The 24,327-nt window shown below is 45.8% G+C and overlaps 1 protein-coding gene across 5 annotated transcripts in view; it reads left to right on the top strand.

Annotated features, from left to right (window-relative positions):
- The first annotated feature begins 4,079 nt into the window (after positions 1 to 4,079).
- The window catches only part of SGSM3 (small G protein signaling modulator 3), a 47,314-nt gene continuing 27,066 nt past the window's right edge, over positions 4,080 to 24,327 (top strand). For 2 of the 5 annotated variants that reach the window (XM_034775908.1, XM_034775944.1), the window contains exons 1-2: positions 4,083 to 4,206; positions 20,050 to 20,139. In XM_034775908.1, the coding sequence (XP_034631799.1) occupies positions 20,133 to 20,139 (7 nt within the window). In that variant the 5' untranslated portion in view covers positions 4,083 to 4,206; positions 20,050 to 20,132. Of the gene's footprint in view, positions 4,207 to 11,605; positions 11,626 to 20,049; positions 20,140 to 24,327 lie in introns of those variants that run through there. The other 3 variants (XM_034775917.1, XM_034775926.1, XM_034775936.1) reach the window with 3 other exon arrangements.

Raw genomic sequence — 24,327 nt, 5'->3', positions numbered from 1 at the left:
CTTGTCAGTGTCTGTACCCTCGGTGTGACATAGCCATCCCAGGACTCACACTCGCACTGCCCAGATGTGTGGTGGCACTGCTTGTTCTGGGTCTGCTGTATAGCCAGCCAGACAGTCTCCCTCTCCTTTGTGTTGGGGTTGCTGGGAGGAGGTTGGCATAATGCCCACATTTGTTCTGGTTTTGCAATGACCTAACTAGAGTGACAATTCCATCACACACATTCTCCTCTCCTCTTATGATATGTTTCAAGCGGATTAAGTAGGCAGCCCTAGGGACTCGGTTGCATCTACAAATTGATCGTCAGTTGAAGGGCATGGGCAAGGGGAAACCAGCTTTGTTGTCTCATTTGTCTGCTGTTAAACTATTGTCCATAGTGGTGCCAAAGTGTTGGTAGGAGCTGTTTCCTTGAAAGTGGCTGTGGGAGGACTATGATTATGATTTAATCACACTTAACACCTTCTTTGGCCAGATGATTAGGAGTAGTGAAGAGAGAGAGCCTGGGCCTGATTACTTTTCATCATAGCTAGCAGTCCATGACAATACCTGTGATACAACCCAGCCATAACATGTCTGTGCTGCATCAAAATCTCTGGCTGTAGTGCACAATAATCATACATGAAAGATGTGGAGTGAGACCAACTAAGGTGATCCTTACTTCCAGGCCCAGTGGCTATTGGCTTTAAGGATGAGCAATGCTGCTCAGAATCGCTGGTTATAGATAGGAGCTGTTGTTGAAATGCAGCCAAGGAAACATACAAGGATACAAAAATCATTTGTCCACCAAGATTGTGTTCCCTTATGGTGAGGAAAGAGCGGGTAGGGACTCTCATAGGGCTCATAGATGCAAAAGAATTTCAGGGGTTTGCTAATTTTTTCTGAGTCTGTATGTTTTCCTGTTTGTAACGTGTGTGTTTTTTATAGACTAAACTCCTTGATTTCAGAAAAGCTGTCTGACCCTCCACCAATTCCTGAAACATGATTCTGCAGCCCTCTCCTTTCTCTGCCACTTCATTCCTAGTCTTATCTTTCAGCACAGGGAAAGCCTCCCCTTTCTCTAATATATGCAGTCCCACAGAAGATGTGATCAGGAGAGCTCAGATTTTTTTTGTTTTTATTTGGGAATCTGATTGTGTCCTGGCAGTCTCATGTGAGAGGTGGAGGCATGGCTATTTTAAGAAACAACCTGTTCTCCTGGAGGTCTTTGTGATTTAAAGGACTTTCTAGACTTCCCAACATAAGATCTAGTGTTTAATTGGATACTACTATATTATATATTCCGGGAAATTGGAAATCTCAGGCCGTGACCCCATCACTCCTGCAATTACTTTGCCGCTGGGCTGAGATGCAGAATCTCTCTCAAACAGTTGTGATTTTGTGATGCTATATATTTTTCCTGCTCCTACTATATTAAACTTTAATTGGCCATCTGTTTAGAAGAAGTTTAATTTGAACATCAGTAACTTTCAAACTGTTTATTCAAATGGATGCCTAAGAGCACATGTGGATTTGGAGTTTTCAAATGTATTTCCTCCAGAGATGAGGGGGAGAGTGTTAGTGGAAAGAATCCCTCAAAGAGAAAGGGAAGAGAGAGCGCACAGATTTGTCCTTATCTGGAAACTAGATTTGATGCCAGTTGGGGAAACCCAGCTGTGGGATGTTTGAATGGGTCTCAGATTAAATCCTATTGTATTTTTTCTGGAAAACAAATACAACACAAGGAACAAAGCCACCCTCCTTGGAGACCTTTTCTGGGTCTCATCTGGGGCTTCTACTTGAATCTGTTACAGAGTTCAGAAGAACCTGGTTCAAGATTTTTCTCCATTACCCAACTAAATTAACAGAGTCCTCTGCATTATGTGGCTCTGCTATACCTGTCCGGGAATTATACCCCTTGGCCATTATAGCAGTAGGTCCAATACAGTGCTGCAGAAGCAGCTCTTCCAACAGCTCATAAAATGAATTATATTTTGGAGGGATTTATCCTGTTACATCTCAATAATCTATATTCAGCAGATATCCCAAGCTAAGCAGGGATGGGTCTGATCACTATATGTAACCAGAATAATCACAGAAATGAAAGGTAGAAAAGACTTATTAGCTCAACTAATCTGTTACAATTACAAATACTGGATTATTCATTCTTCCCAGACTGTTGGTTTGTCCAATCTAACTTTAAATGTCCTGAGCAATGAGTCTTCTAATACTTTGTTTGAGAGACTATTCAGCCTATATTTTTATTTTCTTAATTTCATCCTGTTGCTATTAGGATTAAACTAAACAAAATAACTGATATTACTGTAATAATGTGTGTAAATGCACATGACTACAATAAGGAAAATCTGTTGGAGCTTTGCTCTTTCAAACAAAAAATTGAAATGATAGAAATGCAAAACTTAACACACCCTTAATTCTGCCTTTCTATCCTTGCCAATTTACCTTTCAAAATTAAGCCACTTTATGACTATGCATCATGGGCTTGGCAGGGGAGAGGGGCATGAGGCTTATAGAGTGAATACCAGATTGTCCAATACACTACTAGAAATGTACCACCTATCCATTGTGTAGTTGACTTTGACATAACTACAGGCTGTCCTCCAATTCACCTCTGCTTGCCTGAACCCACCATCTCCCCTCTTACCCTTTATATACACATGCAAGACTAGTCGACACACAGCCAGCTTTCCAGTATAGTTCTTTTATGTCAGATATTGGAAACTGTTATCTTTTAGTGTTTTTCAATAGTCAGACTCCTTGGAGCTGCATACCTTGAAAATACTGTATACTGTTGTTTCACCCAGGTAGACCATGTTTAAATGATGCTGGACCTAAACATAAGGCCACAGTTACAGTCATCTGAAGTCTCTGTGTGAATGGACAAAATATACCCAGTTCCATAGTCCAAGCAATAGGGGGTGAAAGTCAATATATTTGAGGTTTAAGATAACTCCCTGTGGTACTTAACAAAATCATATATTTTCGGATGAAGCATAAAGCCAGGGGCCTGACATCTTGTAGAGAGACAATGCTGTTCATGTGGGACTGGGTACCAGGAAATCGTATGTTTTAATCCTGGTTCTGCCACTTTCTGTGTGACCCAGTCCAGGTCTTGTCCACTATGTTCCTCAGTTTACCCACCTGTAAAAACTGGCTTAATATGTACCTTACAGGTGGTATGAGACTTAATTAGTATTTCTACAGTGCTTGTAAGATTAAAGTGCTAAATTGTGTTATGGGGGCCATTAAAGGAGTCATGGTACTTTTCACAATAGCTAACGGTAGGAATGGAGGGGACATATTAGCCTCAATTTCCAATGTGGGTAAATTACATGCTGCAAACCTAAAATGGGGGTGGGGGAAGGATAGCTCAGTGGTTTGAGCATTGGCCTGCTAAACCCAGGGTTGTGAGTTCAATCCTTGAGGGGGCCACTTAGGGATTGGGGCAAAATCAGTACTTGGTCCTGCTAGTGAAGGCAGGGGGCTGAACTCAATGACCTTTCAAGGTCCCTTCCAGTTCTAGGAGATGGGATATCTTCATTAATTTATTTTATTTTTATTTATTTACAACTGGGGCTAGTGTTCAGTTTCACATTGTTTGGTACTGTTGTGGAGAGGAGGTGAAGGCTGCATATTAGTAGTGTGTGTCAAACACAGATTAAAAGGATTTTCAGATGGAAGGTGCTGTATAAATGTAAAATGTTTGTTCTTAGTGCATACTGTTCACTATTCTCTCTCCATATGATCTTCATACCTGACTCCATTCACTGGCTGGCTGGAGTGTGAGGACAGTAGAGAGCGATTTACCGCCCATCACCATGCTCTGGAGCACTGACCCAAAGGGGGCTCCCCCGTCACCCTCAGGAAGCTCAGCACTAGAGCGCGCTGCAGGGACAGGCTCTGCAGTCTCGCGCGTGCCGGCGACGGGGGAAGCGCTGGGGCAGTGACGAGCGGCCTGCACGAGGCAGGCTTAGGGCGCCGTGGTGCGCGCCGGGGGGAGAGCTCCGCCGCGCCGCCATCAAAGACTACATCCCCCACAATGCCCCATGGCGCCGCCCGGATGCCGCGCATGCGCAGCGGCGGCGAGACTCGGTGCTGCTGTCGGCGATTGAAGCGGTCGGTCTCTGGCGGCTGCCGCAGGGAGGCGGCTGAGGCGGCTGCGGACTGGGGGGCGCCCTCCTCCCGGCCGGGGGGAGCGGCACGCGGAGCAGGTGAGCCGGAGGGGGCGGGGAGGCAGATGGACAGACCGACCGATGGAGACAGACGTGGCTGAGGCGAGGTCCGAGGGGCGGGCGGACAGACGGACGGACGGACAGGAGAGCGGGACGAACGCGCGGAGCGGGGCGGGGGGCAGCCGGCGAGGGACCGGCCGCGGAGCAGGGCGGGCTGGACCCCGAGAACAGCCCAGCCGGGGGCGAGGGCAGCGCCCTGGGCTCTGTGGCGGGGACGGCGCCTGAGGGACTGAGAGCAGCGCGGCTGGCCGGGCAGCCCGGGCCCGCGGGGATGCCTGGCTGAGAGCGCACAGAAAGCGGTTCTCTGGCGTGGGCCGGGGGAAGAGTGGCCAGATGGGCCACGCAGCCTCGATAAGGAGCCCTCTGGGAATGGGGCACGTAGTCTCTCCCTCTAGCCACGCTGCTGCTCCGCAGCTTGTCCCCTAATGCCTGTAACCCTGAGGGCTGGGCAGTGGGCAGGAATACCCTCTTACCTGGGAGCCCTCCACAGAGGTGGCTTATTCACAGAGACCTGTGTGTCTGTTGGCTCAGATGGGCACCCTTCATATACAGGGGTGTTTTCCTTTTCCTACACACCCACATTCCACTTCGGTATGCTTCCTCCAGATTTCAGCTGTGGTTTGCAGTTAAGAGAATTCGACCCGGAAGGTACGAATCCTACCAAATGGGTCTGTTTGAATACAGCCACCTTGCCAGGAGCGGAAATGTTAACAAAATGTTCCCCTCCTATGTTTCTGGATGACCAAAACCATACTTATAATTTCTAGCAGCAAGGGGAGGGCTGGACCCAGGTCTGTTGGTAGGGTAGGCTTCTGTCCCGCCTCTGTATTCATATCCCTTCCCGCGCCACTGAGGTGACTTCAGGGTGGTCCCTTCTCTACAGCCCCTAGGAAGGTTCCATTTCACCTGATCTGGTGACTCAGGGGCTGCACTGCAACTTTCTGACTCATTTTATACAATGATTCATGACTGGATTTAATTAGGTTTGATGGGGCATCTTCTCCTGCCTTCTCTCTGTCCATCTTTTCTTTTGGTCCTTTCTTGCTCCCTCTCTGTGCCCTTGTCCCTCTTCTATTTGGTTTTATTTAGACTTGCCTAGAGGCTGCTCATGAATTACAGGTATACTATTGTTTTCCCTTGGTTGTCGCTAATCCCCATTGGTCAATTTCTTGGCCTTTTTGCCACTAATCAGAGCTTGCCTGCCTTATATTTCCCCTTGTTCTCAGTTTCTGTTCAGATATGCCGAGAGGAGAGACTGACTCCTGTTCTGTCTGGTGTAAAGCTGGGGGGTGAGGAAAGAGGAAGACCAGCAACATATGGCAATAGCCTCCAGGTTTGGGGCATGAATGGGTGTAATGCAAACCCTTTGAAGTGGCATGTCTGCTCATTCTAAATGGAAACAGAGCAGCTGATGTTGGTAATGCAGCAGTCCGGCTATTTAGAGAGTAGGGTTTGCCAACAATACCCCTAGGAAAGGTGAAAGTAGACTTGACTTCTGAGACTTACAAACAAAGGAGATACCATGAGTATAACTGGTCTGGTTCATCACTTCCTACGACAGCATTATTGGGTCAGTCAGTCCCAAGTCTTCCCCTTGGCAGTGCCTAGTTCCTGATGCTTGAAAAATGAGTGGAGAAAACAATGAGAATGTAGCAGGCCAAACGTACAAAGTTGTAGTAAGGAAAAAGATCCTTTCTCATTCCCACAGGCATGAAATATGATCACTCTTACATCATACCATGATAGCTGTTAATAGTCCTAATATAGTCCAGCTTCTTTGAGAACATGCATATAAAGTTCTGGGCCTAAGTAGTTTAACATGTGGCATGTGTTATAAAGGAGCATTTCTAGTAGATCCTGGACAGTGGTCTGGGTGGGAGTAGCCTTATATGTTATGTTTTTAGATTTTAGAAAAGCAGAGTTCTGAAAGGAGTCATCTGACTGTGGCCCTGAATACATCTCTTAAATTGCAGCTCCACTCAGCAGAGTGATGTTCAGCAGATCTGCTGCCCGGGTTTATTCAGAGTCACATCTGCTGAATCTAGTGCTGCCTTTTGCTCTTGTTAGCCCCACAGAGCCAACAAAGCTACAAGAGAGTGAACTGGATGGAATATGTTCTTCCTTGTGCGTTGTCAACAGACTTACAGGTCCAGTCAGTTAAATCTGTGCAAATCCATCAGAGGCCTTGGAAGGTACAAGTGTCACTAAGGCCGTAATTTGACTTGCAGGGCTTTTTATTACTGGTGATGTTGCATGAGCAAAATAAAACACAGCTTGACCCTGGTGTCTCAGGGTGAGTTTGCAGGGCTGGCAGAAGAAAAAATCTTGTAGTCTGCAAATCCCTGGCCTGAGGTTTCCTTTCACAGAGCTGTCATTGTGATGAATGGGTGGGCTTTTCAATCTCCAGGTTTAGGGTGTGATAAATGATTTAGGCAGATGCTAGAGCCTCTCATGATTCTACCTGGCCAGCATGTCTCTCCTGCACAGAGTCATTTGTCTGCTTTGGAGCCCGGTAGATAAAATATCACTCCTTTTTTTGTATTTTAAAATGAATGTTAAAGTGCAGTTCTACTCTGAAAAATGACTCTATGTTGGCATCCTGGACTTCCATGTTCATTGTATCTCAATGGCTCCATAATCAGATGTGCACAGTGTATAATTTTTTTTTTTCTGTGCCAGCCCTACCATGTCAAACTGTGATCTGCAAGTCAAGCTAGGTTCTTCCTGGCTTATTCATTATCACCAGGCAACAAGATTCTGTCCTCTCGTGCGTTATCTTCAAAGTGAATCAGAAGTTTGAATGTGGCCTTGCAATTAGAAATGTAATTAATCATTCTGTTGCTTTTGCATGAGCCAGGATGGGCTGAGTGATGAGCCTGCAGGGCTCATAAAACCTTTATTTTTCTTGCTGTTCTAATGAGACAACTGCTGCACATAGGGAGCAGATTTGTTGCATAAGAAGATGGCGTTTTAAATTAATTACATTTTTGACCATAATTACACTTTCAAAGAGGTGCATAAAAGTCTCTGGCAAACTTCTATAGTAGACTCATGCTGGGAAGAGACAGGGAGTTCCAGTTTGCCTTTCTTTGGTTGTTAATTCTAGGTCTTGATTCATTCTACCAGCTATAGAGCTCTGGATTTGTGTGATAGGAGGCAAAGGAGAGGTCTGGTCTTCTCTTTACTTTCCTCCTGCGGCAAACATACAATCAGTCTCCTTAATTCACAATGATTTCAGTGATTGGGGACCATTTAAGTACTGAGTGTTTTCCCTACATTCTAGATCCTGGCAAGCCACCATCCTGCTGTGCCCACTCACCCACATAGCTCTGCCATGAAACCCCAATTTTGACCTGGCACACCTCCTGCTATTCCAGTCCAAGGATCCCTTTGGAGCAGTGACTACCCGATCATCAGCAGACTTTTGTGAGGTCTGATGTGATGCGTAGGGGGAACGAGGATGAAGCCATTTAAACTCCTTTAACTGTTGCTCTAAATCACTTGGTCACTAGAGATAAAGTCAGAGGCTTAATCCACTGTCATTGCATCATTCCTGTCCTTATACTGTATTTACAGCAACCCAAAACACTGCTAGGCTAGTAGGTTATAAACCTTGCAGAGATATTTCCTGGAATGAATCAGGTCTACAAATATAATAGAAACTGTTTAATCTGGATGTGATAAGGGACGAGATCCATGGAATTGTGCATAGGTGTAAAAACTTAACTGGGTGTCATGCTGCGAGGGAGGGCAGCACCTTTCATTGTCTGTTACAGGCCCTCCCTGGACCTTGTGTTTCCTTTCTTCCAGTTGCTTGTTCCGCCTTCTTCAATTGCTAGCTTAATTATGGTTGGGAGGAAAACTCCGGTTCCACAGGCACTCACAGCAAATATTGACTTGAGGAGCAAATGGCACTTACAGATCCGGGATATGCTACTACCTGACCTGAGTGGGAAGGGGAGATGCAAGGGTGAGGATGGGAGTTGCTGTAGCGGATTTGATTTGGTGAACCCTGATTCAAATTCTAAAGCAAAAACTTTTTGTGAGGGCTGGAGGAGATGGACTAGAACAAATACAGATTTTTCATCTCTCATTTCTGTGACGGGGAGGTTCAGTCTGGATGTTTGAAGTTGACACGCTCAACATGCAGTTTTAAAATACATACTGAGAGAGCTTTCCGGTTCCACATCTGTCTCCAAGTCCCCGAGCCAATGTTTATGTCTTTACAGTCACACTTTCCTCTTTTCTAAAATGTTTCTTTCTGTCCTGTTGCTGTATGAAAGGCTCACAAAGAACAGGGGAAACAGTGGAACTAACTATATGCGAAGTGCTGTCATATGCACAAATTAAGCCGAGGGGAGGGGCATTTTTCCCTTGCTAACTTCTTTCAGTGATAGTAGATATTACTCTTAACACAAGCAGGTAAAAAATAATTCCAGTGTTCTCAGCTGATTGTGTCGCTTTAACGATTTCCATTGATTGCTCTTTTTATTATGCTCTAATAAATTTGTTAGTCTCTAAGGTGCCACAAGTACTCCTGTTCTTTTTGTGGATACAGACTAACATGGCTGCTACTCTGAAACCTCTTTTTATATTGTTACTGAAAACCTAGGTTTATTGGCTTTTGTCTTGCTGAAGACTTGTTGGGAAACTTGCTAGATGGGATGCTGGTTTGTTACTCCTTTCTAAATGGATTCTTATTGTTATATATATAAAAAATCAATTGAGGAAGGGCACTCCTGAGTGGAAGTTTCCCTTCTTGTGCTAAAGACCCTGGGCAGCCAGTGCTGGAAAGGAGCTCATATCTGACTCTAGACCACCAGTCTGCTTCACATCCAACACTGAGCTGCTGTCATGTGAGAGTTAACTGGAGATCATATGGCAAAGGGGGTGACCAGGTAAAACAAACACACAATAGGAGACTGTTATCTGGGTGTTTGCATAAAACCAGATAATTGAAAGCTGTTTCCTATTGCAGCTGAGAGAGAGAGAGCAGGAATATTAACAGCTGGCTCAGCAACGTGAAGCGGAAGTTCAAGTGAATTTGCAGCTGTCTTTTCCACATCTCCATTTTTAAAGGAAAACTGCACTATTTAAAAAAAAAAAAATTAACTGTATACAGTAAAAGCTGTGTTATCCGGAACTTTACCAACCGGAAAGCTCTAGAAACGGGCATTTCTGATCTCTCCCAATACAAATCTTCAATCTAGTAACCAGGACCAATGCCGAAGCTAACCGGAATCGATGCTGAAGTTATTTGGGACCCAAGTATTTCCGAGAGCAGTCGGACTACGCTCGAGTTAGCCAAGAAGAGCTGAATGCTGTTCTTTCTGTTTGTATCCGCCATTGTGATTGGTCGGTTTATTATTCTGTGTATTGTCCTGTGTTTATCGTAAAATATCAACGCCACCCTACCATCATGGCATCCAAAATACCAGCAAAAAGCAAAGGAAAGAAACGTAAGAGAGTTGTGTTGACATTAAAACAGAAAATAGATATTTGTACACGTCTTGAAAAGGGCGAGAATAGGAATGTTTTGATGCAAGAGTACAATGTTGGCTCGTCCACAATATACGACATCAAGGCTCAGAAAGGACAATTGCTCAAATTTTTTGCTAGTTGTGAGTCAAATAAAGCTGTTGAACAACGCCATACTCTGCATATGCCTAAATTAGAGCAACTAGACAGTGTTTTATATGAATGGTTTTCATTGAAACGATCGGAGGGTGCCTCTATATCTGGTCCAATGCTCATTGAAAAGGCAAAAGATTTTTATAAGCAAATGCAATTGACTGAGCCATGTGCATTTTCTGATGGATGGCTTTCATGCTTTAAACTTCGTCACGGCATTAGAAAGCTAGATGTACCAAGCGAACAAAAATCGGCTGACCGTGAAGCTGCAGAAAAATATTGTGAATTTTTTAGAAATTTAATTGCTGAACATGATCTATCCCCTGAACAAATTTATAATGCTGATGAAACTTGCCTATTTTGGCGATGCTTGCCAAATTCTACCCTAGCAGGTGCAAGTGAATCTAAAGCTGCTGGTTTTAAGCAGAATAAAGACAGACTAACTGTTCTTACGTGTGCTAATGCTGCAGGCTCGCATAAAATAAAACTTTTGGTGATTGGGAAATATAATCATCCTAGAGCTTTCAAAGGTGTTGCACATTTACCTATTGTTTACAAAGCGCAAGGTAATTCATGGATGAACAAAGAAATTTTTTATGATTGGTTTCATCATGTTTTTGTACCTGCAGTGAAAGAACATTTTAGAAAAATAAGCTTACCTGAAGATAGCAAAGCTATTCTATTGCTAGACAATTGTAGAGCTCACCCTCATGAAACAGAATTAGTGTCTGGTAATATTTTTACCATCTTCCTGCCTGCTAGTGTTACTTCATTGATTCAACCTATGGACCAGGGCATCATCCAGAATATGAAATGTTATTACAGAAGAGATTTCCTGAGAGAGTTGATCAATCATGAAGGCACTATACAGGATTTTCAATCTCGTTATAATATAAAAGATGCAATTTTTAATGTTGCTTGTGCCTGGAATTCTGTTAAAAGTGAAACATTAAGGAGAGCTTGGATAAAATTGTGGCCTAGTGTTATGTTTGCAGAAGTGTCTTCTGATGAAGATGAATTTGAAGGCTTTAAAGTAAGAGTTAGAAAAAATACATTCGCACAAATTCTTGAAATGGTGAAGGATACTCCTTCTTCACACCCCATCAACAAACTTCATGAAAGTGAGCTAGAAGAGTGGGTTGAAGCTGACAAGGGGGTTGAAGTGACACATACTGTTATTGATACAGAAATAATAGAGACTGTTTTGAATACTGAAAAGTCAAAGGACACTGATAAAGACAGTGAAGAAGATGATTTTAGTGAAGAGGACAAAATAACTTGGGGAGAGGCTGCTTCAGCTTTTGATACAATAATTAAATTTGCAAAAAGGCAACCATGTTATACTGCCCAGGAGGTTATGCAATTGCACATTCTGCACTCTACTTTTATGCAAAAGAGTCAGAAGACAAGTAAGCAAGCTGATATAAGGGATTTAGTCAAAAAAGCAGCTTCCAGGGTGTGTCATGGGGCCAGTACAGATTCAGCCCAATCTGCTACACCTTCTACAGCTACAATGATAATTGATGTTGATAATGATGACCCTGACGGCACTGCAAGATCCTGAAGTGCCTTCTGAATTGTCAAAGAAAGATTAAATTATGTTCACTATAGTTTTAGTTATTTTTAGTTATCTGGGTGTACGCCATACGCTGCCCATAGTGATATGTAGTGTCATAAAATAACCTACTGTATAGAAAACTTTACCTGTATACACCTAAGTGCTTCAAGAAACCAACCACTCTGCAGTGCAGTACTACTACTGGATTGGTGAGTATCTGTATACTATTTTATACGTATATTTATATGTATATTAATTTTATTGTATTCTGATTGTTTGAACCTTGGTATTCCATTGGTAAGTATAACTCTTAAGGTATGTCTATACTACCCACTGGATTGACGGGCAGCGGTCGATCCAGCAGGGGTTGATTTATCACGTCTAGTCTAGACGCAATAAATCGATCCCCGAGCGCTCTCCCGTTGACTCCTGTACTCCACCGCTGCGAGAGGCGCAGGTAGAGTCGCCAGGGAAGCGGCAGCAGTCAACTCACTGAAATGAAGACACCGCGGTGAATAGACCTAAGTACATTGACTTCAGCTACATTATTCACATAGCTGAAGTTGCATAACTTAGATCGATTCCTCCCCCCCCAGTGTAGACCAGGCCTTAGTTAACCGGAATTTTTGACTAACTGGCACCTCCATTTCCCCAGCATGCCAGATAACAAAGCTCTTACTGTATATCCTTGTATAGTGAATAGTTACACACTTGACAAAGGTACTGTAGCTGGAACACTACAGTCAGCTGTAGTTGAGGATGTTTGTTTCCAGTTACAACTTTCTGTTTGTCACACATATAACTGTCCATACTTTCACTTGGCAAGTTGGAATTTTCTCTACGCAGAGATGACTTTTTTGTGTGTGTGTGGAAGTTTGAACAGAAGGGGTTCAACTGTTTTCAAGTGGCTGGGGGGTGACAGTCCGGGTCTGGACACCCCAAGAGGAGAATAGGGGGTTAAATCTCCTCCCAAAATAATCAGTTGAATAAACAGATTGTATACAATGTCATTTTGCTATAAAATATGTTGAGTAAGGTCTTTTGTGAAAGCTTGTAATGTTCTGAACATGAACGTCATTATGATAGATATAGATATATATACACACACACACACACACACACACACACACACACACAGACTGTGGCTATGAATGTATGTATTTGTGTATATATAAAACTTTTCATAATTTGTGTTGCAACATTCAGCTCCATCTCGCAGTGGGGCAGTCAGGCAGGGAAGGGGCTGCCTCCCCAACCAGACGAGACTAGCTCCAAGCACCTAGAATTGTACAACCCAGGAAAAGACAAATGATGGACCATTAAAGTTAATGGGGAAAACATTGAAACAACCTGAAACTGAAAAGAAAACACCAATCTTGGAAAACTACGGGCTAGCCTACACAGCCAACGTTAAAGCACTGCCGCAGCAGTGCTTTAATGTGGCTGTGTAGTCGCACTTTACAGCGCTGAAACTTGCATCGCTCAGGGGGGTGTTCTTTCACATCCCTGAGCGATGAAAGTTTCAGTGCTGTAAGTGGCAGTGTAGACCAGGCCTAAGAAACGAGGGAGTTTTTCCCACTTCGAATATCAATAGTGACTAAAGAAGAAAAGAAACCTGAAAACTTCTTAAAAAGTGAAGGGTTTGAAGTGAGGGCCAGTCACTTGGCAGGTATTGTCCATGAAATCTGGATCTTCTGGGACTGGGTACGCTGGGAAACAGTGGAGGCAATAGGTAACTTGTGTTAGAAAAGGTATTTTTATCTAATTCAAAAGTATAAAGCCTGAAGTTGCACCTTTGTTTGTTTTCAGTGTAATTTGTGTATGTTTGTTCTCCCGCACTACTTCCATTTCTTGAATATGATATTTCTATTAAATACACCTTTTGTTTATTTTTTGCCTCAAGCATGTCTCTGGTGTGCAAACTGTTGTGGAGAGCATATGCCAAAGCAAGCTGCCAGCTGGGGATTAGTTTCACACCTTCGGGGGAGATGAACCAGAGGGGAAAAGTCCCAAGTGTCTGGTAGTTAAGAACTCAGGGTGGCTGGATTTGGGGAGACACAGGACTGGAAGTGCTGTTGGCGTCACCCTGCAAGGTGTAACTAGGCTGGTGGAAACCAGGGTGAGAATTTGAGTACATCTACGCTGCAAAATATTCCCGCATCAGTGAGTCTCAGAGCCCAGGTCAACTGATTTGTCCTCTCGCTGTGGGACTCACAATAGCAGTGCAGGTGTTCCCAGGGGGGCTGGAGCCTCAGCTCTGAGAACCAGCCCTCTCACCAGGTTTCAGAGCCCAGGCTCCAACCCAAGCAGGATTGTGAGCCCTGCAGTGTGAGCCCTGAAAGTCAGTTGACCCGGGCACTGAGACTTGCTGCTATAAGTGTGGGGATATTGGGGTTTTTTTCAATGTAGATGTACCTTTTGTGCTTGTGGGCAGGCTACTGGTGTCAGAGCTCTGAACCAAAACTGGACAGCATAAAGGCACTCCAGGTTACAGGGCAGGCTGTGACAGAACACTACTGGTGTGGATGTTCCCGAAAACACCGCAGGGGACTTCCATAGTATTTAACTATATCTGCTGATATTCTTGCCGTACGTTGTGGTTTTTTTGTGTTGGTCTTCTGGTGATAGTAGCTGTAGCACCAGAATGTCTAGACACTGGAAGTTGACTTTTTGCATGGAAATTGTTCTCAGATGGGACAAAGTGTGTTAGGTAAAAACTGGGTTTGATTTGAGAGAGTTCTGAGGGTTTGAAAGCTTGCACTTCCACGGATATAATTTCTTAGCGCTCCTTGCTGTGTTGTGGCTGTGGGAAGAGTGCATTGTGCGAATTGCATGGCTAACTTAGCTGCAATATTGAATGTGTGCATTTTGAACAAGCGCTGCAAGAGCTCTTGCTTTGTTCACTACCCGTTGTGTATAGAAATTATTTTATGGACCTGGTATACAGAGCAGTGGTGTCACTACAAGAGGAAACGTGTATTTGGGGTAATAGAAAAAATTGTATGGGACAGATTTTCAGGCATGTTAATCACCTACAGTTCCCACTGGCTGCAGTTAGAATTGTGGGTGTTCAGCACTACTGACAGTCAAGCCTACATGAGAAATAGCATGCAATCATGTAAGGACTGTCATAACTCAGACTCTTAGGGGCAGAGTTAAGGTTATACAGACAATACCCTAACTTTGGGATGCTGACCTTGCAGCCATAACATTTTCTCTCTCTCTTTTTTTTAAGGTAATTCATTACAGGACTTTTCCTGTAACTGGAATTTTCCAGTAAGATCCTCTGTATTTTCAGTATCCTATTACTTCTCTCTATAATGCAGGGGGCTCCACGGTGCTCAAATGCTATAATCCTCGTGCTCTTGGAAATGGGGACCCTCATCCTATGTTATCTTCACCGGCTTCTTAACAATCTGTCTCACAATTCATCCATTGTCACTCTAACTGGTTCATCCTGTCCCCTTCCCTGGCTTTCTGTCCATCTCTGAAATCCATTTAAATTGCACCTCCTGGTTTTGTATCAGCTGGAAGTTCCTTGGGGGTGGGGAGTACAGATTGTCTCCTGGAAGAGGTGAGGGCTGCTTTGGCCCGACATCGGTCAGTCAAGGGACTGCAGTTGTGGTATGGGGCCACAGGGAATGTGTAGAGCACATTGACCTTGACCTTTCTCCTCTAGCATGTACCCACTCCCCACTGAGCCCTTGATGTGCCCCAGAATCCTTTGCCCTAGTTCCCTGAGACATTTTACTGGAGCTGGGGCAGGGAGTGAACTGAATTCATGTTTTAATCTCTAAAGCAGCTTCGTGCTATGAATGTTTTTTCGTAATACTACTACTGCTAGGATTCATCACGATCAGGCAAATAGTTTAAGGGTGCCCCTAGCAGCTACTTGAGATGGATCAGATGAGCAGCTGTACTTAGGGGGTGGAGTTGTCCTCCCAAGACAATGCTGGACGCCCCCCTTGAGATCCGCTGGTGTGGAGAAATCTTTGCCCCACCAAGGTGGGGAGTCAGAGGGCTATTGTGGTATGGCTTTGGCACTTTCATGGTGAGACGCTTGGATCCTTGGACGGGTTCCAATTCACTGTCTCCCAGTGCATCAGCTGATGGCACCTTCCTGCTTTCCTGGCATGATTCATCCACCTCCACTCTGGCCTCTCACGCCCCTGGCAATGACAGGCCAGCAGCAGGGCTCTCTCTCTCTCAGGCAGGTCCCAGATGACTGCTTTCAGGAAGGTTTCCATAGCAACTGAAGTCAGGAAAAACCTGCCCACCAAGTTCAGTGCCTTACTATCCGGCCTATGTTTAGGGAGGGGTGCAGACAGGAGGAGCGGGTGTGGTGCTCAAGCAATTGGTGGGGAGAGGTAGGGTGACCAGATGTCCCGATTTTATAGGGACAGTGCCGATTTTTGGGTCTTTTTCTTATATAGGCGCCTATTATCCCCTCCCCCACCACTTGTCCCGATTTTTCACACTTGCTGTCTGGTCACCCTAGGGAGAGGGGACACTGTTAGACAGGACTGTTGTGACCGAGTGGTCAAGGAAAGGTACTGTGTTCCTGTGTGGCTGCACTGTGATGAGGAAGGAACCCACAGCAGCAGGCCTCTCCCTCCTCCCTTCATTTCCTAGCAGGCTGGATAATTAACTTGGCTTCAGTTCACTTTTTCCTCCACAGCTGTGCCCAACCCACTGGGCTCGCCCCTCGTTAACATGCAGCTGACGGGCTGTGTGCCCTGGGGCTGTGCCACAGGTTGGGCTGTGCAGAGTCTGGGACTGAGAACAGCAGCATTGTAAAATGCTCCCCACTCAGGTGCTTGAGGCACTGGTCAGTGATTCAGAGTGAACGTACGTAAACCACAGTGTAATACCAGGGAGTCTAAAGAAACCTAAAGGGACTCAAAAAAACAAGTAGGGCGAGGAGCCAAATTCCACCATGACCTAACCCCCCTGCAACTCTAATTGGCTTCAGTGAAGCTGCCTGTGCAAAGGGTAAGGTGACCATATGTCCCGTTTTGGCTGGGATAAGTCCCCCTTCTTTTTTTTTAAGCTCTGTCCTGGCCATCCCGATTTCCCCCCTCCTCCCCCCAAAAAAGTGGGCATTTGTCCCGTTTGCTCTTGCTGACTTGATCAGTTGGCAAAACTAAACAGGACAAGTGCCCACTTTTGGAAAAAAAAGGTTGGGATGCAGTGCAGAGGAGGTGACTGCAGAGATGCCAGTCCCCGCAGGGGAAGGCAGGGCTGGGGGGAGGGGGCAGCGTTCCAGCATGTGGGCCCCCGCAGGGTTCCAGCGACCAGGCAACAGCCTTGTGTGGGGGGAGAGGGGGAAGTGCAGGGTTCCAGCGATGGGCAACAGCATGGGGCGGGGGCCCCTCGGGTGAGCAGCTGGGAGTGCCCGTTTTCTCTTTGGGAACTATGATCACCTTAGCAAAGGGTAGGATGTGGCCCAAGCGCTCTACACCCGGGGCCAAATCACCTAAGACACAGTGGTAGCAACCTTTAAAAGGCAGTGTCAAAATGCGGCATGAGAGGGGGAGAAGTAGCCCCTTATGGAAAGCTCCTAACCAAACCTATCTGCCAGGTTTGGATGCTGCTAAAGCTCACGAGTAAAATGAGTTTGGAGGTTCTAAGCTCAGTTTTTGGTGGTGGCTTATTCACATTGCATAGTTACTGCATAGTTTTCCTTTTAGCTGCTCAGGAAAGACCCAGCACTGAAAGGGGAAGAGGGATGCAAGGCAGAATTCAGGGGGTTTAACAACTACATGTGGGAAGCAGTTGAGGACAGCATGGACAAGTTCTGTGCATAAGTTCCAAACAAGTTCTGCTCCTGAAAGAGAAGTTGATAGGTTTTTCTCACTACAGGTGGTGGAAATAACCAATATAGGTAGGTTCAGTAGATGAAGTTCTGCTGCTAAATTTGATTCTGAGCTACTCAGTGGTCCTGGCATCTGATCCCATTTAGACAGCTGTTCAGATAAGGAAGGAAGGAGCATTGTCATATATGTTCTCAAACAGCTGCTTTCCACTCTGTATCAATGGCCTACACGCTGCCCAGCTAGGGATCCTGAACCGTTATAGTTCCAGTGATGTTTGTCACTTGCCATTGGAGTTCAGCAGGTGCTGAAGACATGAGTCTTAATGGACCAAGTCTCTGTTTGGGAGTCTGGTATAACCTGGGATGCTTTTAAACAATTTAAAGTCCCAAATCTAGATTTTAGTGGGCTTTTATACAAAAAAGTTTTATAAAACCTGACAACTAATGGTATGACTTTTTTTTAAATTCAATGTAACAAGTCTATTTCTGGAGTGAAATCTTTCCTGCAGTCCTGGCAAACCCTCTACAAACCTGCACATGCTAGAGAGCTGAGAAATGAAGCCGAATAGTCCGGCTTCACTGTCTGAGCTGATAGAAGAGACCATCTTCCAGCCAATCAGGATTGTTCCCTACAGTGTGTTCTCCTGTGCAGGGCCCAGTTCATCTTAGGCCATGTCTACACTATAAAGTTTTGCTGACCCAAGTTACATTGGCATACAGCCGCTGCAGTCAGTATATCACTTGTGCACATGCATACTTGGCTGCATGCATCAGTGCTGCTTGTATGCACCAGGAGAGGTTGTGTCCAAGCACAGTGCAGTGCACCAGAGATAGGAATCCCAGTATGCATCCTGCTACCATTCAGCACGCTGTCTTTTGGGTAGTTTTGGTAACTCATGGTGGGGCAGAAATAAGTTGCGCAGGGGTGACTGAGAGCAAGGAGTCAATTTCCCATAATGTGATGTTCTCCATCCCATAATAGCTCTATCCTGTAATTTCCGCAGCTATTTTAAATTTCCCATGAATCCGCGCAGGACTTGTCACTGTCCACCATCTCTGACAGAAACATGGAGCCGACACAGCTCTGCACTATTGTCATGAGCATTGCAAGCACAAGACACACAATCCTCTGGTATTTGCAGAGCCAGAAGAAGAACTGTGGGAAACATTATGATTTCCTCATGGTCAGTTTGCTGTGGGACGTAGCGAGAACCAGTTTGGTGGCATTCATGGAGCAGCTGCCATGCCTGGTGGGATTGCTTTGTAATGCAGGTTTGGGATGATGAGCATTGCCTGCAGAACTTTTGGATGCACAAGGCCACATTTCTGGATCTATATGCCGAGCCACTCCAGCCATCCAACACAGGAATATCAAACTGAGAGCTGTACTGACAGTGGAGAAGCAAGTGGCGGTCATGCTGTGGAAACTTGCAATGCTAGATTACTACGAGTCAGTGGGAAGTAATTTTGGCATGGGAAAATCCACTGGGCTTGTTACTCTGGCTCTTCAGAGGCATCCACCGTGGTGTGACGGGTGGCGGTGGGGTCTCTGCTAAGTCTGGCATGCAGCTCTTTATAAAAGCAGCAGGTCGGGGGCTTAGCACCAGATTGACTGTTGGCTTCCCTGGCTTTCTGGTCTGCCTGCTGGTCCCTGTCGAACCCCTTCTCCTGCATCCCCCGAGCAATCTGCTTGTAGATGTCAGTGTTTCTTCGTCTGGATCGGAGCTGTGTCTGCACAGCCTCTTCTCCCCACTGGCTCAGGAATTCCAGTATTCCCTGTCTACTCAGGCAGGAGCGCATCTGGAGCGTGTGGCTGGCATGGGCAGTTGCACTCAACAGTGGAGAGCTGCTGGGTGTGCTCATCGAGCTGGGCAATCAGGAAAAGGCTTTTCAAAAATGCACAGGGCTTTAAGTGGGGGCGGGGACCTTCCCGTCAATGTAACCTCTGGGCAGTGGAGTTAACAGTTGTGGACAGCTGTGGGAGGACTGTTAGGGTCGACATAGGTAATGCGGTGTCTACCCTTGTGCTGCGTTGACCACCGCTCTGAGAGCTGGTGTTACTGTGTTGGCATAACAGAGCACTTAGATAGGTAGGAGACAAATTTAAGTGTAGAAACATGCATGATTAGGTCAACAGAAGGTGGCTTACGTCAACCTAACTTTGTAGTGTAGACCAGGCCTCAGACTTTGCTGAGTGATGAGACTCCGACTTCATCCCTTGGGAAACTATTCCACAGCTTAGTAGACCTCACTCTTATGAAATGTTTCTCTCTCGCTTATTACTCCTAGTTATATCCCCTTGTACCACTCAGAACAATTCCTCTACAGCCTCAAGGTTTCACCCTTTGTGTTGTGCACATATTCTAAAGCTTTCCCTGTAATTCCTGGTGTACGGTTAGCAGCATTCCCTCCAGTCTTGAATCATGCTCTGAATTCTTTCCAGGTCATGTTTTCCTAGTGCCCACCATTAAATGCAGGATCCTGAGTGTGTTGTAAAATTAAGCAAACAGCTTCTATGGTGAGAGGCAACTTGATTTTTGATGTTGTTTTCCCTTTAAATCGGACATGATTTTAGTATCACAAGGATGGTGTAAAGAGATCATTTTACCCTTGGTTGTGTCCCTTTGTCACTCAGGTCAGAAAGGAATTTCCCCCAGGCCATGTGGACAGGTCTTGGGTTGAGGGGATTTCATCTTCCTGTGGAAAATTGTTGGGGGGTTGTTCATTAGGAGCAACTGGGACACAGTTGACCCCAGATGTTGAATGAATACTCTCATGAACACTTCTGTTTTTTCTACCTTATTTTTTTTTCTTGTAGCAGAGCAGTGACCTAAGACTTTTTGGAGGGCAGCACGCCTAGAGATACACGCCGCCCTTCATCACGCACACTCCTCCAGCACCATGTCAGGTAAGCAGAGGATGCCAGGCCTTGGAGCATATTTTCCTGCCTATGTCTGAGGGGAGGGCCAGCAACAATACAGCTCTATTGAAAGAGCCTGTTTGTTCTTTTTCACATGGCTGGTAAGTTACTGTCTCAAGGAACCATTTCTCCTTTGAGTGATGGTCCCTATTGTATTCCATTGTGGGTTTATGCATGCGCCTGGAGTCAGAGAATCTGAAAGCAGTGTCCGTTGGTGCGTGCATGCGCCCTGGCTAACCTCATGTCTCCGACCAGCGGGATAATGGGTGTGGCAGACCAACCACATCTCCTGTTCCTTCTTACTGCCACATGGTCTGGGTCAGAACCATTCTGGGTTCATAGCTTTGGCGTTCGCTTACAAAATAAGATTTAGATCTAACATTGTTAATAGTTTTTAGCAGCTTATACAGTTTTATAATGTAGTGTTTTTATAGATGTTGGTGTTAGACTCTTTTCGAGGGGGAAACGTTCACCTCCCTGTAGCCCATATGGGTAGTGGACTACGCCCAAGACTCTGGGCTTCAAACTTTGCGCTTCCCGCCTGCAATCCTTCTCAGTCAGCAGTGACCACTAGCACTGCCTTGGGGAAGCTCACGTTGCACTGAATTGCAGTGTCTGTGGGTCATTCCCCAATCATATCCAAGAAAGGTGGGAACTTTGTCTTTGGAAACACCTCATGGAGAAGACCATGCGTCCTCAATCAAAATGAAGGTAAGGAACCCTCCCATACATCAGCCTTATTCACCAAGGAGTACGCCTCCTGCTGCAAAGTCCAAATCTGATGGAAGCTTGTCAGGAATCAAAGAAACTCTCATAAGCATGAGAGTAAGTCTTCTTCTAAATCCACTTCAAAGAAGTCGGATTCGGCTCAGAGCAAGCCCATCAGCTTGGCCTAAGGGAACTTAGTATGTCCTGAGTTCCAGATGCACGAGAAGAAAGCCCACAAACATTGGGCTACATCAGTACTGGACCACGATCGGTCAGTACCGTCATCCTGGGCACCTCCCAAGCCCCAGGATCTGCTGGCACTGACTAAGACTGATTATCACCAACTTCGCCTATCCATGGCACCATCTTCCTCAAAAGTAAAACAATCTCCTCTGGCTCCAGCAGCTTGGACAGATAGAACCCCTTTTACACCGGGAGAACGGACTCCCTTACTGCTCCACCGGATGTTTTTGCTCTCCCAGATCCAGAATCTTGGGGCTCTGTTCACACATTTGTGAGATGTTACACCCTGGTTCAGGACTCCTCTGCTGATGCTTCCTTTGGGACGGCGATCCTTTACTCCGCTCTACTGTCTGCCTCCTCACACCCTTCTCCTACTTAAGTACCGCTTGTCAGTCACCTACAATGGAAAACAATAGGGACCATCACTCAAAGAAGGGGAGGTTACTTACCTGTAACTGGAGGTTCTTCTGAGATATGTGGTCCCTATCAGTATTCCACAACTTGTTCTCCTTCCCCTCTGCTTCGGATCTGATTTACACTAGAGAAGAAACTGGACAGATGCTCAGTCTGCCCTATGCTTTCGACCCTCTGTCGGAGGCACAAGGTGAGCCATGGCGCATGCATGGACCAATGGACACTGCTTTCAAGTTCTCTGTCTCCGAGTGCATGGTGTGCATACGTAAACCCACAGTGGAATACAGATAGGGGCCGCACACCTCGAAGAACCTCCAGTTAGAGGTCAATATCCAGAGAAATTAATTTATTTTAACGTGCTGCTTTGGTTGGGAGACCAACTGTAAAAATGCCTCTTCCTTCCCCCCAAATGATCCTGCCCATGTTCAATTGGTATTAATCCAGTTCTCCCCACTATGCCACACGGAGCCCTGCAGAAGCTGCCCCAGCCATGGGACATAGAGGGAGAGAGGCTGGAATCTATTCTGCTTCATGCATCATCATCACCACTTTGCTCAACTCTGTTCCTATCCAGGATCTTTCCCTCATGGTGGATTTGATGTTGTATGAAGCCAAAAAGAGGAAAAAGCTTTGTTCAGAGATGTGTAGTGGAAGTTCTCTCCCACTTTGTTCCAACTACCAGCTGATCAGTCTGGGGTGGGAAGGAGGCTGCGGGGTGGTTCAGCCTTGGTCGTCTGATCCTTTCAGTCCAAGCCTTAGTAAACTATGACCATGTCTACACTCCAGGCGTGACAGTGGCACATCTACACTGCTGTAGTGTAGGCTCTTTCCACAGCGACTGAAGGGTTTTTTGTTGGGGTAGGTAATCATAGACGATTAGGGTTGGAAGAGACCTCATGAGGTCATCTAGGTCCGACCCCCTGCTCAAAGCAGGACCAACACCAACTAAATCATCCCAGCCAGGGCTTTGTCAAGCTGGGCCTTAAAAACCTCTAAGGATGGAGATTCCACCACCTCCCTAGGTAACCTTTTCCAGTGCTTCACCACCCTCCTAGTGAAATAGTTTTTCCTCTTATCCAACCTAGACCTCCACCACTGCAACTTGAGACCATTGCTCCTTGTTCTGTCATCTGCCACCTCTGAGAATAGCCGAGCTCCATCCTCTTTGGAACCCTCCTTCAGGTAGTTGAAGGCTGCTATCAAATCCCCCCTCACTCTTTTCTTCTGCAGACTAAATAAGCCCAGTTCCCTCAGCCTCTTCTCATAAGTCATGTACCCCAGACCCCTAATCATTTTTGTTGCCCTCTGCTGGACTCTCTCCAATTTGTCCACGTCCTTTCTGTAGGGGGGGCCCCAAAAGTGGACGCAGTACTCCTGATGTGGCCTCATCAGTGCTGAATAGAGGGGAATAATCACTTCCCTCAATCTACTAATACAGCCCAATATGCTGTTAGCTTTCTTGGCAACAAGGGCACACTGTTGACTCATATCCAACTTTTTGCTCACTGTAATCCCCAGGCCCTTTTCTGCAGAACTGCCGCTTAGCCAGTCGGTCCCCAGCCTGTAGCAGTGCATGGGATTCTCCCGTCCTAAGTGCAGGACTCTGCACTTGTCCTTCTTGAACCTCATCACATTTCTTTTGGTGCAATCCTCCAATTTGGTCATTCTGGACCCTATCCCTATCCTCCAGCGGATCTACCTCTCCCCCCCCAGCTTAGTGCCATCTGCAAAAATCCACCTTTCCGAGCAGAAGTAGCTAGATCAACAGAAGAATTCTTCCATGGACCTAGCTGTGTCAGCACAGAACAGCACTCAGGGGTGTGCATTCTGAGCGCCATAGCTATGTTGACCTAACTTTTAGGTGTAGACCAGGCCTGTATCCAGCAGGGACAGTCTTAGATTCTCTCACCCCACATTCGCAGCCCTTCCCCATCTCACTTTTATTCTCCTCACAACAGTTCCTTCGGTGCCATCCATCCATGAGGGAAGTGCTGCTGGACGACTGCAGCAGTGCAAACCACTTGCCCAGAGCTGTGATGCTCCCGACTGAACAGGGCAGGGAGTTGAGTCTGATTAGTGAACTTGGCTCCTTTTTCTTTTAAATGAGCTATGGAATGGGACTAAATCTGACTTTAGGTTTTTTGTTTTTACTGTAACTGCAGTTTCAGCCACCGCTGTTTGAACTCCCACTACGAGCTCTGAGAGGAGGGTAGATTTATCCCAACCCCTCAGTTCTAGTGGAGCTGCCGCCTCTTGGAGGAGACAGATTTGGGGGCTATGTAGATGTCATCAGCTCACAAGTTAAACTGGGTCTGGATGGCAAAGCTCCAGGAAATGCCAGGTGCGGTGGGAATTGGGACTGGTGACTCAGCAGGGGGTAGTCATTGCTCCATGAAGATTGAACGAATGCTCCGATGTGGCACATGGGGATGCTGTTTAGTTATGTTTCAGATGAGCCCTAAAATCACAATGAGACATGATCATTTCACTTCCCTGAACACTCTCTCCATTATCTCTAGGGTACCTGATTTTGCTCTTGTGCACCTTTACTTAGTCATTACAATTTCTGAAATGCTGGTATAAAAAGTTTGCTTCAAGTTCCATTCTAGAGGTGCTTCCTTTTAGTGGGAGTGACACTTACTATTTTGAGTTCCCGAGGGATGAAAGATGCTACAGAAACATAAGTTGATCCTGTTTGCTTCCTTGGGCATGGTAGCACAGTTACTAAGGTGATGAGAGCTGTATAAATACTTAGCTGCCATTGTAGCCACCTGACATCTCACTGAATTTGTTGGCTGTCAGTATTAGGTG

The sequence above is a fragment of the Trachemys scripta genome, chromosome 1 (genome assembly GCF_013100865.1).
Source record: "Trachemys scripta elegans isolate TJP31775 chromosome 1, CAS_Tse_1.0, whole genome shotgun sequence".
In the NCBI taxonomy this organism is placed as follows: domain Eukaryota; kingdom Metazoa; phylum Chordata; order Testudines; family Emydidae; genus Trachemys; species Trachemys scripta.
This window is presented reverse-complemented; position numbering and strand designations above follow the sequence as displayed.